Source organism: Colobus angolensis, unplaced genomic scaffold, assembly GCF_000951035.1.
Source record: "Colobus angolensis palliatus isolate OR3802 unplaced genomic scaffold, Cang.pa_1.0 Scaffold569, whole genome shotgun sequence".
Classification (NCBI taxonomy): domain Eukaryota; kingdom Metazoa; phylum Chordata; class Mammalia; order Primates; family Cercopithecidae; genus Colobus; species Colobus angolensis.
The window spans coordinates 65,134-83,565 of record NW_012119254.1 but is presented as its reverse complement, the minus strand read 5'-3'; the positions used below and the strand labels follow the sequence as shown (position 1 = coordinate 83,565).

The following is an 18,432-nucleotide window of genomic DNA, read 5'->3' as shown; positions in this document are numbered from 1 at the left end:
AGAGAAGGGGGTGAGGGAGATGCCACTCTCTTTTAAATGACCAGATCGCCTGAGAACTCATATCATGAAGACAGCACAAAGCCATGATGGATCCGCCCCTGTGATCCGATCACCTCTCACTTGGCGCCACTTTCAACATTAGAAATTAGAATCAACATGAGATTTGGGTGGAGACAAATATCCAAACTGTATCAGTGACCAAAATCCTTTGGGTAAAACAGAAAAAAAGAAAAAAGTGAGGTAAGGGGCATCTGAAATGGATGGACTGAGATAGTTACGTCTGTTGTCATGGGTCAGTTGACTCATGCACAAAGCACTTAGGTCAGAGTTTAAAATTAATTTAGATCTATACAATTCTAAATTTTTATCTAGAGACTTTTCAATTTTGCTCTTTTGTTTTTAAGGTTTTTTTTTTTTTTTTCTAATTTTGAAACTTCAGCTACCTCCAAGTGACCGAGGGGATTACAGCAATTGAAGGGCTCCTGTTAATCCTCTTAGTTTGGTTGTGGGGTGCAGCCTATGGGCCAGTACCAAAAGTGTGAGCAGCGAGGGGCTGAGGGAATGTTCTAGATGTAAGACTGAGAGGAAAGAAAGCATTAGAGCACTAGATTGGACCTGGTCTAGTTTGAGGGCCTGAGTACCTCTTTTTCCTTGAGTATCTGTGTGTAAGAGAGGCACAGTTGGCCCCTGTCCATAGTGAAGGTTCTGTTTCTACGCCACGGAGAATTCTCTGTTCCTGGTGGTCGATGGCAGACATTTCGATTTAGATGCTGCTAAATGCAAATATACATTAGAGATATCTATTCATCCTACTAAGTATTTATTCTTCAATGTGAATAAAGGATCTGGAAACAATTCTCTTAACTTAATCCCTCAGGTGTTGGGTCTCTGAAAGAAAAAGCAGGAGATCACTGAAGAGAATAATGAAAGCTGAAGATGAGTGTTGCTGTAAGGTTCTGCTTTGATGGGGTAGGTTTAGGGCCCTCTAAATTGTGGAAACCACAAAAAGGAAGCTCCTAATAGAGAAATGAGGACTTAAAGGAAAGGGCACTGGGTGGAAGAGCTCTGTGCTGCTCTGTGTGGAAAACCCTGTCACCAAGGTTCCAAGTGAAAATCTCTCAGCGGGATTATGGCTATGCCTTGAAGCTGGTAGAATTCAGATAGTAAGTTTTCACAAACATTTTGGGGTCCTTACTGTATACTGGGTACTGTTACAGGTACTAGTGATAGTGAAGTCAACACAACAGACATGCTGTCTGTGTTAGTGGAGACTAAGGAAGATAGGCAACAAACAGATTTTTGTTTCCTAATACCTTATATAAAAATGTATAAGAATTTAAAATTCTTGTGAAGATAAGTAACTGATCCTAAAGAGGGATTATAACAGGGTGACCCTACCTAGTCCTAGAGTTGGGTAAGACTTCCCAGAGTAAATGATACCTAATCTGAGACATGAAGAATGAGGAGGAGCTATCTGGGCCTAGACTTCTGAGTCAGACCCAAGGAATGGCTCTTTGGAGGTTGGCTCAGAGGCCGAGGGGCAACAAGAAAGCAAAGGCTGATAAGTGAGGACCAACCATGCAGGACCCTGTAGGCCGTGTAACAAGGAAATAAGAAAATCACCTCAAGTAGATGGACATATGGCCTTTAATCCAGCTACAGAACTAAACATGACCATTCCATAGTCCCGACAGAAGCTCTTCTACTTACTTCTTCTCAGTTGTGCCAAATGAGATAGGTAATCATGACTTTTGTTGTTGTTGTTGTTATTGTTTCAAGCGAAAATCAGAAATAATTTACAAATAAGAAAATAGGTTTTCCAAAGTTGAATCATCATTAATTTAGTTACATGTGCAGTAAATTCAGGATCTGTTCCTGTGTATAGCTCTATAAAGTTAATTTTCAGTTCTTCTCTCCTTATAAGAGTCAACAGACAAGGCGACTCTCCTCATTCCTGAAAAGCATGTATGGCCACTAAAAGATGAGTCCTTTCCAGTGTTGCTTGGTAACAAAGGTTGTATCTTTCTATATTTATTTAAAATTTGAAAATAAAAATTGTGATATGTGTAGGGCTTTGTGGTATAGTTTATGTATGTAAGTTGTCTTCATTCATGCATTGCTGCATGTTGTCCCTCCAATTTTAAGGTGGGAACATGGAAATTTTCCCTTTTCATACTAAGTACAGAGAAGTGCTTATCTGTATTGATTTTAGAGTTGGACTGAGCTGGTTTGACCTTCCATTCTAGCTCTGACCAGCTGTGTGACTACTTTACCATTATGAGGCTCAGGCTGTTCACTTGTGGTGTTACTTGTCTTATAGGGCCTTTGCAGGCAGTGAATGAGCTAATTAATGTTAAAGGCTTAACACAGGGTTTTGCACGTAGTAAGTGTACAATGAAAGGAGCTGATGACTACTTTGATCACAGTTGGCTTGTTCTGTCAAAAGCAGGTTTCCGTGACCCCTTAAAATGTTCTCAGTAGTGACGGGGAACTTAACATTTTTGTATCAAATTGTTGACATTGTTGCTCTTCTGGATGGCCCTATCAGATTGCGTTATACTGTAGTTGGTTTTTCTTGGGAAGAGAAGTTCAGGCATGAGGGCCAGTTAGCATTATGTTGAACACAACTGTTGCAAATAGCAGCCCAGTGTTTTCACAACTTTCATAATACAAAAATGTTCAGTGTGCTCTACTTTCCTGGTGCTGCTTTAATTCAAGATAATAATACATTTGCAGTGGCTTTTCTATTTCTTGTGTTTTTTTTTTTTTGTAGAGCAAATTGAGTTAAATAGACCAGTTGTTTTCATGAACTTGCTGCCATGTGGAAGGATTTTTTTTTTTTTTAACCACTTTTCTATAAGGCTAGATATTTAATCTAAAACTACTGTCTCTGTGCTGGTAAGCATCCAACCTCATTACTGTTTAAATGTCTTACATCTTTGGAAATTCTGATGAATCCCAATTAGTGCTCATAAACTCCCACCCCCACCCTGTTCACTTCCTAAGTTAAAATAAGGAAATATTAGTGCAAAAACATGTGTATCAGTGTCTAGTCAGGATGTCAGAAATCAGTCTTGCTTTTCAAACAGAGGGAATCCAATACCAAGGAATTGTTTACCGATGTGTTAACAAGCCTGAGAGAGAGAAAGGAGTTAGTTGTTATTACCCAGGATTAGTAACTGCAGGAAGTCACTATTGCACCTAGCGCTGGAAGGGAAAAGGGGAAAGTGGTGTAAGCAGTATTATGTGGACCTTACAAGCATGTACCCTGGGCGTGCTGCAGCTGCTACTGAAACCACCTGACCTCTGCTTTGCAGGCATCCATGAGCTCACAGTCCTGATGGTGCTACTGGACTCACTGAGAAGGTGAGCGACTGGTGCCTACAACCACTGGCTCCTGCCACAATGATGCTGATATTGTAGAGAGGCAACCACTGGCCTGGTGCTGCTTCTGCCACCACCAAAACTCATGAGCACTAAGATGCTAAGGCAGTTGGACACAGAAGCAGAAGAAAATTAATCATGGCTTCTTTCCTTCTCCTAACTTCCACTCTCCCACCAGTCCTTTCCTTTGCAAGACCCAACCAGAAACCAGCTGGCAAGGGGATCTGGGATAGGTACTTTACTGGCTTCAAGCCAACAGTTTATAGGCATGCAGTCCCAGAGTAAAGTAGAAAGAGTGAGAATAGAGTTGAATGCTATCAGACAAATGCCCAGCACTGTATTTAGACCATTTAATACAAGATTGCAGAAACTGGCCGGGGGCCGTGGCTCACGCCTGTAATCCCAGCACTTTGGGAGGCCAAGGCGGGTGGATCACTTAAGGTCAGGAGTTCCAGATCAGCCTGGCCTGGCCAACATGATGAAACCCCATCTCTACTAAAATTATAAAAATTAGCCAGGTGTGGTGGCATGTGCTTGTAATCCCAGCTACTCTGGAGGCTGAGGGATGAGAATAGCTTGAGACCTGTAAGCAGAGGTTGCAGTGAGCCGAAATCGTGCCACTGCACTCCAGCATGTGTGACAGAGTGACACTCCATCTAAAAAAAAAAAAAAAAAAGATTGCAGAAACTGAGAGGAAGTGACATTAACTAATGAAGGAAATATATCTGTTATAAAGAAATCTGAAGAATGGGTACAATATTTATATTCAACTCACACCTCATGTATTAGTTTCCTACTGCTACTGTAATGAACTATCACAAATTTAGTGAAAACAATTACATAAATTTATTATTTTGCTATTCTGTGGGTCAGTGTCACTAGGCTAAAATCAAGTTATACATAAAGCTGCCATGCTTTCTAGAGGTATTCTGTCAAAAGAGAATACATTTTAATGTTTTTTTCCAGCTTCTAGATAGAAGTTCCCCATATTCTTAGGCTCATTGCAACTTATCTCCATTTTCAAGCTAGCAACTTCCTCTCATGCTGCCATCTCTATGATTCTCTGCAGTGGGAAAAACTCTTTGCTTTAAAGAACTGATGATTAGATTGGGTTCACTGGGATAAACCAGGATACTCTTCCCATTTCAAGGTCTTTAGTTTTAATCACATCTATAATGTCCCTTTTGACATGTAAGACAGCACTCACAGGTCCTGATCATGGACATCTATGAAAAGCATTATTCTGCTTATCTCAGAATTTTAGACTCATATACATCTGTAGTTATTCACTGGCTATCGTTTTCCTTAGAAATCTCAAACACATAATCTTTAAAACAAAATTACTCTTCCAGCAAACATGCTTCCTCCTTGGTTGGGGACACTGTCTTCATCTAGCAGCCAAGGCTTGAAGCTTGAGAATATTTTTCTGTAGTCCCTCATTAGATTGGGAAAACTGCTAATTTTCATTCCTAAATATATCTCCAATCTACCCCTGCCCTGCACATCTCTTACCACTCCTATATCCTGCCAAGGAATGCAGGCATTACCCTGAAAGTACTTCTTGATTAATGGTGCCTCGCATTGTGCTGGCTGGTGGAGCAGCCGATGTGCATAAGGTACCCGTGTTGTCTGCTCCAATGGAATGTGCAGTCTAGCATGGAAAGTGCACATTAAACAAATAAATATGTGGTAAATGTCCATTTCTGATCTTTCTGCTCATGGCTCTCAGGTCCCATTTTCAAAAATCGGGGTTTTAAAATTTCTGAATATTCTAGAGAGAGGACAATTTGTGTTATTTAAAAGTAATCAAAGTAAGTACTTTTTGTGTATGTGTGTCACTTTTCCGTGCTGCTGAGATACAAAGATGGCAAAAAAGACTATTAAATGACATGTCAAGTATGGCAATTTAATTTTAATAAAATCAAGCTAGAATGGCTTTAGGGCTCATCTCCATCAATTGTTGTTTAAACGGGGTTAAGTTGAAGATTTTAGGCCCTCACACTAGACTTAATGAATCCGAATGTCCAGAGTGGGGCCTGGGCTATGCATTTTGAACAAGTATTCCATGGATTTTTTGTGTCCATTAACATTATGAAATTATTGAACCAATATCAACTCATGAATAATCCTGGGATTTATAACACTGAGGCCAGAGGATGAGGAAGGTTTTATGGCTGGCTCACTGTCTGTTCTCTCCTTTTTCCATTAGTAACTCCTGTGAATATTCTCTGTGAAGCTTCTCTGGTGACTAAATATCTCCCTAGTTCCCAGTTCACAATCAGTAACATGCAGGAAGCACTCACTATATGCCAGACACACGGTGCTAAAGTCAGCCTTTCACGTGTTGTCATATTTAATCCTTAACACAACCTTAAGCTGGAGACACTGTTATCTTTCATTTTGTGGATGAGATGAAACACTCGAACTTTAACTTTACATTTTACGACATTACATGACAGAGTGCTGGGGCTTCATTCCAGGGCTTTCAAATTACAAAGCTCAAATGTAAAACTACTTCTCTGAAAATTGACTATTATTCCCTCTCTGTGCCACCATGAAAATTTTCACATTCTTTTATCACAGAATAATGGCATTTAAATTGTTGGTTCACATATCTGTTCTCCTTTCTTTGATTCCCCCAGCAACAGGATCAGTGTCTTCTTTATCTAAGTATTTGATAGCCCTAAGGTGCTGCAGGGTCTATGGGTTTAGAAGATACTCAATAAACTGTCCAACTGGTCATTCATTCGTTCAATCTCAGTTGATTAGAGTGGGTTAAAATGTAAATATTAAGTAAAAGTAAAATTTGGGTATATACATAATCAACAAAATTAAAAGATAAATGTTATATGAAAACATGTGCAGCGTCATTGATCATCAGAGAAATGCAAATCAAAACTACAATGAGATGTCATCTCACCCCAGCTAAAATGACTTGTATCCAAAAGACAGGGAACACAAAATGCTGGTGAGGATGTGGAGAAAAGGGATCCCTTGTACACTGTTGGTGGGAACGTAAATTAGTACATTCACTAAAAAGAAGAGTTTGGAGGTTCCTCAAAAAACTAAAAATTAGAGATCTATTCATATCTTCAGCAGTTAATATGTATGCGTAATTAACTGATATTCAGACCCTTTTTTTAGTAAGAAATTAATGGTAAAGACTTTTTTGTCTTTTTTTTTGTTTTTTTGTTTTTGTTCTTGTTTTTTTTTTTTTTGAGAGAGAGAGGATCTCACTCTGTCACTCAGGAGGGAGTGCAGTGGCACGATCATGGCTCATTGCAGCCTTGACTTCCCAGGATTCAGGTGATCCTTCCACCCGAGCCTCCTGAGTAGCTGGGACTACAGGTGCACCACTATACCTGGCTAGTTTTTTGATTTTTTTGTAGACAAAGGGTTTCACCATATTGCCCAGACTGGTCTCGGACACCTGGGCTCAAGCGATCCGCCCACTTCAGCCTCCCAAAATGCTAGGATTACAGGCATAAACCACTGTATGTGGCCTAATGGTAAAGACTCTAATTGGCAATTACAAAAAACTATAAAGACACTTTCTGAGAACCCAAAGACATCAAAAATGGGTAACACTTCAAAAGTGAAGCAAATACTTTTCAACAATTTTATCTCACATAAACTGCAAATAATGATATAATTTGAAAGCTCTTAGCTATCTTTCTTCATAGGAAGAAATAAAAATGTGTATTTTGCTTCCCTTAGCATTATGCACTTTTACTTATTTTATAATATACTAATTCTGTTCATAGGTATGAATATTAGAAACTAACTTATACATCAGGCAATAAGGCACAGTAGTATTATCATCTCATTCTTCTAGGCACATATAGTTAAGCAACCAATTTCTTGTTAGAAACATATAATGGAAACAAAACCCCGTAAAACTGACACAAGTCTATTTTAATGTTAGAATTTGAGTTCTTTAAAATAACAATAAAAAATCCTTCATATGTATATTAAGCCATTTAATTGAAATAGTGGGGTAATTTTCTGATATTCACATTATTGTTGAAGAATATAAGTAGGGTTTCCATAATGCATACTAATAGAAGTTAATTAAATGATCAGGGTCTGGTTATCTGAATTGGCATTCAAGCGCTTATTGAAGTGTAGCTCATATTCTTCCCGAGGATACTAAGAGCAGCAGCAGAAGCCTGCTTAAGGACTTACCCTGGGCTTTGTCTTGCTAAGACATATTCTAGAGTATCTTCAGCCTACTGACTCCTTGTTGCAGAGACATTATGTATCAGCAGCTTAACTAATTGGACTAAGATTCTTGAGGTCACCCAGGGACACTGGTCAGAATTCAAATCCTTTTATGTCCTTGTCACAAAGCTGATCATCATAACTGCATTATAGAACGTGTCAGCCAACAGACTATATGCCAAACACAACTTAATTCAACACACATTTATGGAGTTGCTGATTATTTTCTTATATCATTTATTGTATTTAATATTTGTGTGGTCATTCAGTTTACAAAATGCTGAGACCCAGAGGCTAAATAAACTACTCAAAGTCACAGTTAGCGAGTGGAAAATCTGAGATTTGAACGCAGATCCTCAAATGTGAAACCTGGGATTCTTTCTGCTATGTGTGAGTAGGTTGCTTTGAAAAAATCCTCAGGTTACTCTTATTGACTTCAAGAGACAAATAACCCTACAACACTTTACCTGACTAAAGCAAAAAAGAATTAATTCATTGAGAAGACTCAGGGGTAGAAAATGTCTCCAGGCCTTGGCCAAGATGGGAAAGGAAATTGGGAGCTGAGGTGACTCATTGTTTACAGTCTATTTCCAAATATCTCATCTCTGCTTCTTATGTTGGCTTCATAATTTGCTGCCTTACAAATGGGCTTTCTACACCCATGTGTAAGTAGTAACTATTCCAGCTTGTGTGTGTGTATGTGTGTGTGTGTGTGTGTGTGTGTGTTGTGTAATAGGGCAAGAAAGGGGAGAAAAAGAGATTGGGTTGGGGAGAAGAGGGTGACAGGGTCACACATCTGTATCTCACTCAGGGAGCTATGGAAAGAGACGCTCTGAGAGAAGTTCATGGGCAGCTCTATCAGAAAGAGATCAGAGGAGGGGCATTAATATTAATAGATATAATCTGCATTATTTACGCAAAGCCTTTCTTGTACAGCACTGTTAAACACTGATAGTTAAGTCCCTGGTTCTTCCACTTGATTAGGAGCCATTTTATGAATTTTAATTGGTTTCTTTAGTTCAATATAGTTATATATACACATATATATACATACATGCACATGTGTTTATATACACTAATAGCTCCATCTCTCTATATTTCAAATATGCAAATATATGTAATTTTATTTACACAGGCATTTATTTCCATTAATCAACTAGGAGTCTTCTTCATCAAAGAGATATTTTGATGCTTCTAGAAACACATAGTGGGAAAACATTGCCTTATTGTCATTTGTAAAGTAATTACTTATGTTTATGCAACCATCACTTGGTTTAGCAGTATTAGCACTAGTATTAGCAGCAAGAACAAGGTCATGTGAGAAAAAAGAAACAGTGCTTCTGTAAGTAGAACTTGCTTAGCTGTGGTTTTCCAGCTCCTCTGGTATGGTACAGTACTCTGTGTAAATATCTTTATGTCTCTGAGAAAAATAAAACTGCTTTCCATTTCTATTAAGATAATGTCATGATACTTCTTTATTCCACTTTAAATGTCTGCATAATCTGACCCCATACCTTGCTATCCAGCCTCATCTCTCATGACTCCCCTTTGTACTTGAGGTCCTGCCTTGTAGAAATTCTTTCAGTTCTCCCAACATGGTATGGATCTTCTTGCTTTCAGATTTTAGAATATCCCTCTGCTAGAATACATACATATATAGATATGTACATACAGTCTCCTCTGCCAGGAACACTCCCCTCCTACTCCTTGACTTTTAATTGGCTTACTTCTATTTAACTTTCAGAAATCTCTGTATCTTTGTTCTCTTAGAGGCATCCCCTGATCTTCTAAATTAGGTGAAGTTAGAAAACCATTGAAACTTGGACTTCCAGCATGACAACAGTTATTATAATTTTTTAACTTCTTTATATGTCTGGGGTGAAGGGAGAAAGATCCTGCATACTCTCTAAGGTAGAAATTATGCTTATTTTGCTTATGATTGTACCCCTGCTGATGCTTGGCAACGTGCCTGACACCATTTTTCAGTTCATCCTTGCTGAATAACTAAATGCAGAGAGAAAATAAAATGTAATATTTGTCAGGTACTCCCAGTACCAATTGAGAGAAATAGTGGGCAAGCTATTTCAATATAATACCAAAGGACACCTTGGCACCTACTTTTTAATTGCAAATAGAGTAGATGCTATACCAGTGAATTTGGGGAGGGCTATAGAGAGCCCTTTATGTGCTTGTGTCTTCCACAGTCCCTAGGATGTGACTGTGCATATAATGGGCAATCAATAAATAATTCTTGGATTAATGTTTGAATGACTTTTATTTGATTAAGGGAAGAAATTAAGCTCAATAAGCACTGCTGATTTTTCTTCTCTTTACAAAATGCAGATATAAGATTAAGGGGAGATATCGGAGATTTCAGGCTAAGAATAATCTTTGGGGTAATTCGTCCTTTATTTTAATTTATCAAACTGCTTTTATTCTGTTTTCTTTCCTAGGAGTTGCTCACTTATATCAGAAAATACTGTTAGTACCTAGCTATTTCAACAAAGAATAAGACTTAATATAATTTATATGACCTATACCTCATCTGAAGATATCAATATGGAGATATCCAACCAGGAAGGAGCAATTTTTGTTTGATAAATCCAACAAAAATTATTTGATTTCCATTTCAATAATGAAAATATTGATAATGGCCTGTTTATGAGATTGCATAACACTTTTGATAAAAGTAAAATTAACCTTGTGGAATAATTTTTACAGATATTTTAAATGATTCCTTTTTGTGATGAAGCACTAAAGATATAAATGAAAAAAAGGCCATGGCAATTGTTTACAAGTTGCTGGCAGGAAGATGAGTGTGCACACAAACATGGCAGCAGAGTTGCTAGAATGCAGTTGAGTACCATGTCAAGTGAGGACAGAAAAAAGTTCCTTGAATTTGCCAGTCTTCACAGAGGACATAATTTGGTTGATGAGCAGAATTTTGCTAAGAGAAGTGAGGAAGGGTGACAAAGGCAAAGAGCATGGAAAAATTAGGGAAATGTTGAAGAACAAAGTGTGAGAAAAGAGAATGAGAAAGGAGAAAGAAACAAGAGAAAACCGTAAGGTGAGTCTGGGGAGCAAAGTAAGCATGGGTCAGATTTGCTTTTTATCCTGAAGGTGAAATGGAATCCATTGAAAAATTTTGATCAGGGGAATAACATTTATTGAGTGCTGACTATACACAAATTACTGTGAATTTAACTGTTAACCAAATAGTGAACTCTGTGAATAAGTGTTTATGCACACTTCTTTAAAGACGTTCCTTCCCATTGAGTTTAAAGGCCTTATATTACTAGGAGTTTATATGTATATGTGAAAGATGAATCTGAGAATATTACTTAAAAGATGAGAATATTACTTAAAAATATTATGAATTTTATTACTTAGAAAATTGCTATTAATTTACTAAATCATAAAATATAGATCCTGTTATCACTCTCATTGTGCAGATGAGGAAACTGGGGTACAGAAAGGTAAAGAAACAAATTACGCTTCTAAATTATATGGAAAATCTCTTTTAAGTTTCTATCTATATGGAAACATACTAGCGAAAGCATTTTAGTAAATCCAAAGTACAACCATTGTTAGAAATTAACAGCAAAACAAATAACTAAAATAAAATGTATCGAACTTGGTCTTTCAAATAAATAAGAAAACACAGAGAACAGTAATAAGAACTAGTTTTTTTATATAGTAACTCAACATGAGGCCAGCCAATATAAAATTTTTCTCAGATACTATAAACTGCCCATACCAATTAAAAATTCTAAACTAATGAGAAAAAGTGAGTAAAGAGGCATAATTTGCTTAAAGTTACTTACTTGTAGAGGAATAAATGTTGGCATAATTAATGTGGTGAAGTTGATGATCACAAGACCCTAAATGGGAGAATACAGTTAACTTGCTTTTACTGTTACTGCTGTTACAGTTATACCAGTATACTGTTATACTTCCTTTTACCATTGGCAAAACACCTTTATGTGTTTAGGTCTCAGAATCTTTACCTGTGGAATAAGAGGAGTCAAACAGATATTTGAAAGGTGCTTCTTGCGTTCTCTCTGTATACTCTTAAAATCTGTGCACTGTATTTACTACATACATCCTGTCCACAATCAGGAAATTTAAGTAACTGACCACAAGGGGGAGAACTTTAATTCTGCATTAAATTATTTAATACAATATGAAATGATTTGAAAGTACTTGGCTATGTGAGGTTGGTGATAGGCTGCTTTATTTCCACTTCCTTGTGGAAATTGGGACATTCAACTGCTAGTGATAGGTTTAACTTAATTGAAATGTGATTTTGTGTTTGTAGAGTTATGATACAGTCACTGGATGTCAAATTCTATTTGTATTAAGCAATGATGCTCCATGAAGGTATCCAGATGCCTTTTTTATTAAAGTGATGATAGTAGAATGTTAGAATTCACCCTGGAAGAGTTTTTCCTTTCAAATAATGTTGTTTAAGTTATTCTGCAAGAAATCTATTACCTTTTTGAATGTCAACTCTGAAACAAGGATAGGATCATCAACAGGGCAGTCTGTTGTCAAGTATTCATATAAAAAGAAAAGAATTAGAATGATGCTAGCCACACCACTTGAATGTAATATGATCACTGGCTTTATATAAGTATATGTTATATGTTTGTTGTTACATGAATATTAAATATTATATGTTCACACTGTTAAATATTCATTTTTCTGTTTGGGTTAAATTATGTACTTTTTATTTTATTTAAAATTTTATTTTAAGGCAATTATAGCTTTCTTTATTTTTAAAAATTTTTATTTGATTTTATTTTAAGTTCTGGATACATGTACAGGATGTGCAAATTTGTTACATAGGTCAATGTATGCCATGGTGGTTTGCTGCACCTGTCTTCCCATCCCTTAGGTATCAAGCCCCATGTGCATTAGCTATTTACCCTGATGCTCTCCTTCCCCTCGTACCCCTGACAGGCTGCAGTGTGTATTTCTCTCCCTGTATCTATGTGTTCTCAATATTCAGCTCCCACTAATAAGTGAGAACATGAGATATTTGGTTTTCTGCTCCTGCATTAGTTTGCTAAGGATAATGGCCCTCTGTTCCATTCATGTCCTTGCAAAGGACATGATCTTGTTCCTTTTTATGTGTAGTATATATTCATAGTATTCTATGGTATGTGTGTGTGTATATATATACACATATACATATATATACACACACACATATACATATATATACACACACACACACACATATATATAACATTTTCTTTATTCAGTCTATGATTGATGGGCATTTGAGTTGATTTCATGTCTTTGCTATTGTAAATAGGGATGTGATGAACATATACATGCATGTATCTTCATTCCATTATTATTTCCATTAAGAATTACCTTATGAGTCATACTAAGGTTTAAAAGTTCACATTTTTAGATTTCATTAAGCTAAATTTGCAAGGTATGAAGATAAGATTTCAGGATTTTATCAAATATACCCAAACATACACAGCTAAATGAGTCCAATTTAAAGACATTATATTAGTAACCTATGTAAGTATCTCAATAACTCATTTGTTACTGAAAACAATTTGTGCTTCCCCTTAGAAGTATTGTCACTCTCTTTTTAATATGTTCAGTGACAGCAGACCTGTCTTTGAGTGTGAGTATAGATTAAAAAAAAAATTCTATATGGAGATCAAATCTTAAAGTTACTAATTAAGTTGGAGTGTAATGATAATTTGGAGATCAAAAATTAGATATAATTAAAATATTCAATCTCCCTTTGATTTATAAACCTCCTTTCATTCAACTGCCATTGAGTCACAAAATGTTTTCAGCTGGACAAATACAACTCTTCCAGAAGTGACTCCTATACGGGGTAAATTTATTTGAATAAATTCATTCTGATATATTCACAAAAATGAACAAATAAATAAGTAACTGAAATTATTTCTAGTCACAATATGTTTATTTTCCAGTTATGTTCATAGTTGAGCCTTCACGAATTCTTTAAAATTACGATATACTAAGTAAATCAGCAATTTTATCATTGACAGATATCCTATAACTTCTTCCAAAAATGATTAAGATTGTTAATAATTCTCTTTTTGGCTTAGTGAATTAGGTTTCTATTGGTATTTCTCACACCAAAAAGTATTATAGACCCATAAAAAAATCTATGCCAGGCAGTGTGGTGAATATATATCTTATTGCTACTTGTACATCCAGTGACGAGCACAGTGATTGGCCTACTAGTACATTTTTACCAGTAGCCATCCAATAAATTTTGGTACATAAATTAATGAATAATAAATGATACAAAGAGCTTATATACATGTATATTATTTTCCCAATTACATATGTATTATTTTTCCACAGTGCTGCATAATCATTCACCCAAACCTTAGTGGTTAAATAAACAATAAAACTAATGTTCACGGAACTCCAATTTGGGCAGGACTCAGTGGAAACAGCTCATCTCTTCTCCACACAATGTCAGCTGAGCTGGCTTGCTAGGTTTACTGGAGGCCTGGGATCTGGGGTCACATGTCTAGTGGATGATAGGGGCTGTTGGCTACGACCTCAGCTCGGGATGTTGTCTGAAATTGCTGGATTTCTCACAGCATAGTGTTTGAATTCCAGGAGCTAGCATTCAAGTGAGCAAGGCAAAGAGCACAACATTTTTATGACCTAGCCTTCGAGATCACACGGAATCATTTCTTTTGTATTTTATTGGTTGAAGCAGTCACTGAAGAGGTTTGCCTGCGTTCAAGGGGAGAGAGTTAGAAGCCACTACACAATGGGAAGAATATCAAGCTCATGTTTTAAGAAAGGCATGTGGGATTGGATATATTGCAGTAACCATTTCCGGAAAATACAATATGCCATAATTTCTTATTTATAAACATACAATTTTTTATCCAAAACCCAAACTTCTATTCACTAGCTAACTTTAGAAAATACTATTCCCAAACAAAATTCACCCTGCTAAAGAAATTCTATCTGATCCAATAAACATTTATTATCCATTATTCTCTTATACATGCTGGTCTTCTCTCCCAAACCACTTTCACATTCATTCTAATCCTGGACCAAGGAGTATATCTTTGTTAAACGTTTTCTTTATTCCTTTTTTGGCTGGGAAAATATTTACTTATGTTTCCAGTCAGTTTATCACTGATCATTTACTATTGATGGGCCCCTGTGTCTTTTTCACAGTTTAAAGAATAGATAGCATATTGCTGATTAATATTAGGTGTTTTTTTCTAAATTGATATAAATTTTGAAAGTTATATACTCTTTCTTAGCTAGAAGAATTCTCATTTTGTCTAAAACATTTTTTTCTATTACTAACTTGAAAGAAACTTCAAGTTCAATTAAAAGTGAAAAACACCATTCTAATTAATGATGTATTACAAAATTTGGAAAATAGAATGGTCTTTCCTAAAATTTGATTCTGTTATATAACAATGATGCATCTCATTTTTGTGTATTATATACACGTTGTTTGTTACATAAAATTTGGTCAGTATTTTCATATGCAGAACAAAATTTTCTGCAAATGAAAAATTTGAGGTGCACAATGAGTTTGGTTTGGTCCCCAAATAAGCTAAAAATTAAATAAATAATAAAAATTAAAACTATGATATAAGTATTTTCTCCATTAACTCCAAAGTCTGTTTCATAAGATATTAAGGTAATTTGGGACATATATCATTGCAGTATTCAAAATATTGATGTCAATTAATTGTTTAAACAAGCTAAAAACTTTTAAACAATGCAAAAAGTATTCATGGGATCAACTTGAAATTGGTCATATAGAAATTATATATAATTAGCTACTTTCTAGAAAGTGAATTGAGAAAATAACCAGATTTTTTATTTTACATAAAATCATTTAGAAGTAAGTTTTAATAGTGGGCAGATAATGTTTTCTGTGTACCCTGCCATATCCCTTAGCGCCTGGCAAATGTTTGTAACATAGAGGGATGTTCAATAAATGATGTTGCATGGAGTAACACAATGCCATCTGATAATGTATTTTCTTGTCATTCCAAATAGCTATTGTTTTCTGTAGCTTTATAATGGTCTCAATGCTCTTGATTGTACAGGCCAGAATATGTGGGCTTTGGAAATATTTTTGATAATTAGATTTTGCTTTCTGAATGCAGGAATTTTACAGTGATTATTCCTTCACTTGTGCTCTCAAAGCCCTTCCTATATACTGCTACTATAATGATATATTATATTACATTACATATCATATCATAACTACTTCTACATGTACTTTCCTCTAACCTTAGGTTGCAAGCAACTCAAGGGTGGGATTTTTATTCTCTATTTTGTACTCTCAGAACACTGTACTTCTGGTATGTAGTCATGATTATTCGTTAACTGTTGAGGGATTGGATGATAATCTGAATTCCATTTGTCTTTTTTCATCCATGCTTTTTGTTTTTGAAAAGTGTCAATTCATGAAAATGATGTTAATATTTAAGAACTTAACGATAAACTTATTAAACCCATGTACCTAGTAAAATAATGTATTGAACTCTAATATCACAACAAATAGATACATTTTAAAGTTTAGCTCAACATACTCTGTGAAGATTAATATATTACCTCCATGTATATTGCAATGTTCTGTTTCTTTTCTTTTAAAAGGGACAAGTAACTTTAAGAATGTTTTCTTCTTTATTTAAGTAGCACAAATTCCTTAAGAGACATGAGCACATTATCCCTCTCAATCCTAGAAACGTGAAGGAGCAGGCCATACCACCTCAGAATCCAGAATGATGTGTATAGGTCTATTATACATGTTTATAAATGTTGCTGGGTCCATGAATTCTTCGGATTTGCACAAGTACTTTATGATTTGTTCTGGGAGGAGTAGGTCAGGTGCAACTTGGTGTAAGTTATCGCCTGGTCCTTTAGTGCCTACTTTCATAGTCTTGCAAAGATAGAGTGACAGTTTGTGAGTTTGTGTGAGAAAATCTGTGATGACCTCTTTTAGGGACTGTGATTGTGTCACATCATCGAGATACATAACTGGCACTTTTATCACTGAAATGTGCCATTGCATAAAAAGCCTCATTGGAATGTTATGAGAAATGACTATAATTTTCATTTGTTGAATAAAAAATTCTGTTTCATCTTTGTCATGGTCAATATAATCTAAAAGCACTTGGTAGAGAGTGTCGCTGGAGGACTCGAGGATATGCAGAATGGAAGTAGGATAGATGAGCAGCAATCCTGTCACTGTTTCTCCCAGGTGATGTTTCAGAACTGACTGAAACACTTGTTCATAGTAGTCAGCAACATCTTTTCTTTCTGCCTTTGCTCGTATCTTGGCCACCAGAAACATCCTATGAAGAAGGAATTTCTTTAGGTGTAGTCGTTGTTTCTCCTCTTGAAAGTGCAGGTAATTGCTACGTGGGACTTGGAGCAAAAGATGAGGCCCCAGGGGCAAAGGCCTTTTGCTGCCCTTCTGGTTACGGACTGAAAAGGACATGATGAGTCTTATTTATTTTACCAGATGATTCTAGTTTTTAGCTTTTCATGATATTTATGCTGTCAGGGTGCCTCTGTAGTGATGAACTCTTGTTTTCATTTCTTCTGACAAAAAAAAAAAGAGTAAATCACAGTTTGTCAAATGTTACTAAATAGCAAAATCCCAATCTTTTGCCAGTTTTATCAGGAAACAATATCTTTGAAATCAAAGATAATGTTAAAACAATATCTTTGAAATCAAAGATAATGTTGAAACAATATCTTTGAAATCAAAGATAATGTTAAAACAATATTCAAACTATAGAGTTTTTGTAAAAGTTTACAATGAAAGAGCTAAATCATATCCTAGGAAAAAACTTTGTAAATGTCATGTAATGGTGATTACAGATTGTCCTTTATAAGACAAATTTTAAAAAATGGTATTTTTAATGGTAATTCTTCCAATTTCTTTTATACATCTAACTGGTCTATAACTCTTTTTTAAAAATCCAAGGCTTTCTAAGTCCTAATTAGCTATGTAACCTTTAGTCAGGACCCTAATAATTAATAATGTTCCTTGATTAATAACAGTAAACATTTCAAGGGAAAAGTTTTGGTTCTTTGTTTTTCCTCCTATCGACAAATCTCAGAAATGATTCTTTTTTCTCCCCCTTTATTATTTTTTTTTTCTTGTTGTTGTTGTTGTTAAGGGCTACATGAAAGTATTCTGCTACTTTAACTTACTTTGCTTACAAATCTCCTCAAATTGTTTTCCAGGTCAACTTACTATTTTTCTTTTTTTTCCTGTGCTTCTGTCACGTACCTGTCCTCCAGGCCCTGCTTGTCCTCCATCAGGCTCCCAACTGCCAGTTCTCTGGTGTTCTCAGCTGTCCTGTGTTCCGCCTTCCCTCGGGCATATGTGAGTCAGAATGTCAGCACCATTAAAGGACCAGAGCGCCAAGTTTCTTAATTTAATACGGGTATCTCGACAAACACTTCAAAGTCACTGCAGAGGAAGTGTGAATGGCTTATTCCTGAATGGTTTATTTTTAGTCAGGTGCATTTGTAAGTCAGACAGATGGTGAGAATCTGGACATCTTTTTCCTTTCTTATTTTCTTTTTGATAAATAAAAAGTGTGGTTGTAGAACTCCTCTGTTCTACTTAGACACTAACTAAAGACTTTAAGAACACATATCTGAATCTATGTAATGGTGAATATGTGATGAGAAACTTCTATAGTAAGATTTGGCTTACTTAACTTAATGTGAATTTAAGAGCTGCACCTCTTAAAATTGTATCTTAAAAGATGCACCTCTTAAAATTGTGTCTTAAGAGATGCATATCTTAAA

At 35.8% G+C, this 18,432-nt stretch overlaps 1 protein-coding gene across 1 annotated transcript; it reads right to left on the bottom strand.

Annotated features, from left to right (window-relative positions):
* Positions 1-16,264: 16,264 nt before the first annotated feature.
* LOC105525948 (chromosome unknown open reading frame, human C7orf62) lies at positions 16,265-17,953 on the bottom strand. Its single transcript, XM_011961749.1, has 2 exons — positions 17,870-17,953; positions 16,265-17,208 (listed from the first exon to the last, which is right to left on the bottom strand). Exon 2 carries the CDS (start codon positions 17,102-17,104, stop codon positions 16,343-16,345), a length of 762 nt encoding a protein of 253 aa, XP_011817139.1. The 5' UTR covers positions 17,105-17,208; positions 17,870-17,953; the 3' UTR covers positions 16,265-16,342.
* Between the last annotated feature and the right edge of the window lie 479 nt (positions 17,954-18,432).

Excerpts from the sequence above, each read along its gene's own strand:
- LOC105525948 (XM_011961749.1), bottom strand. The coding sequence starts at position 17,104 with ATGTCCTTTTCAGTCCGTAACCAGAAGGGCAGCAAAAGGCCTTTGCCC.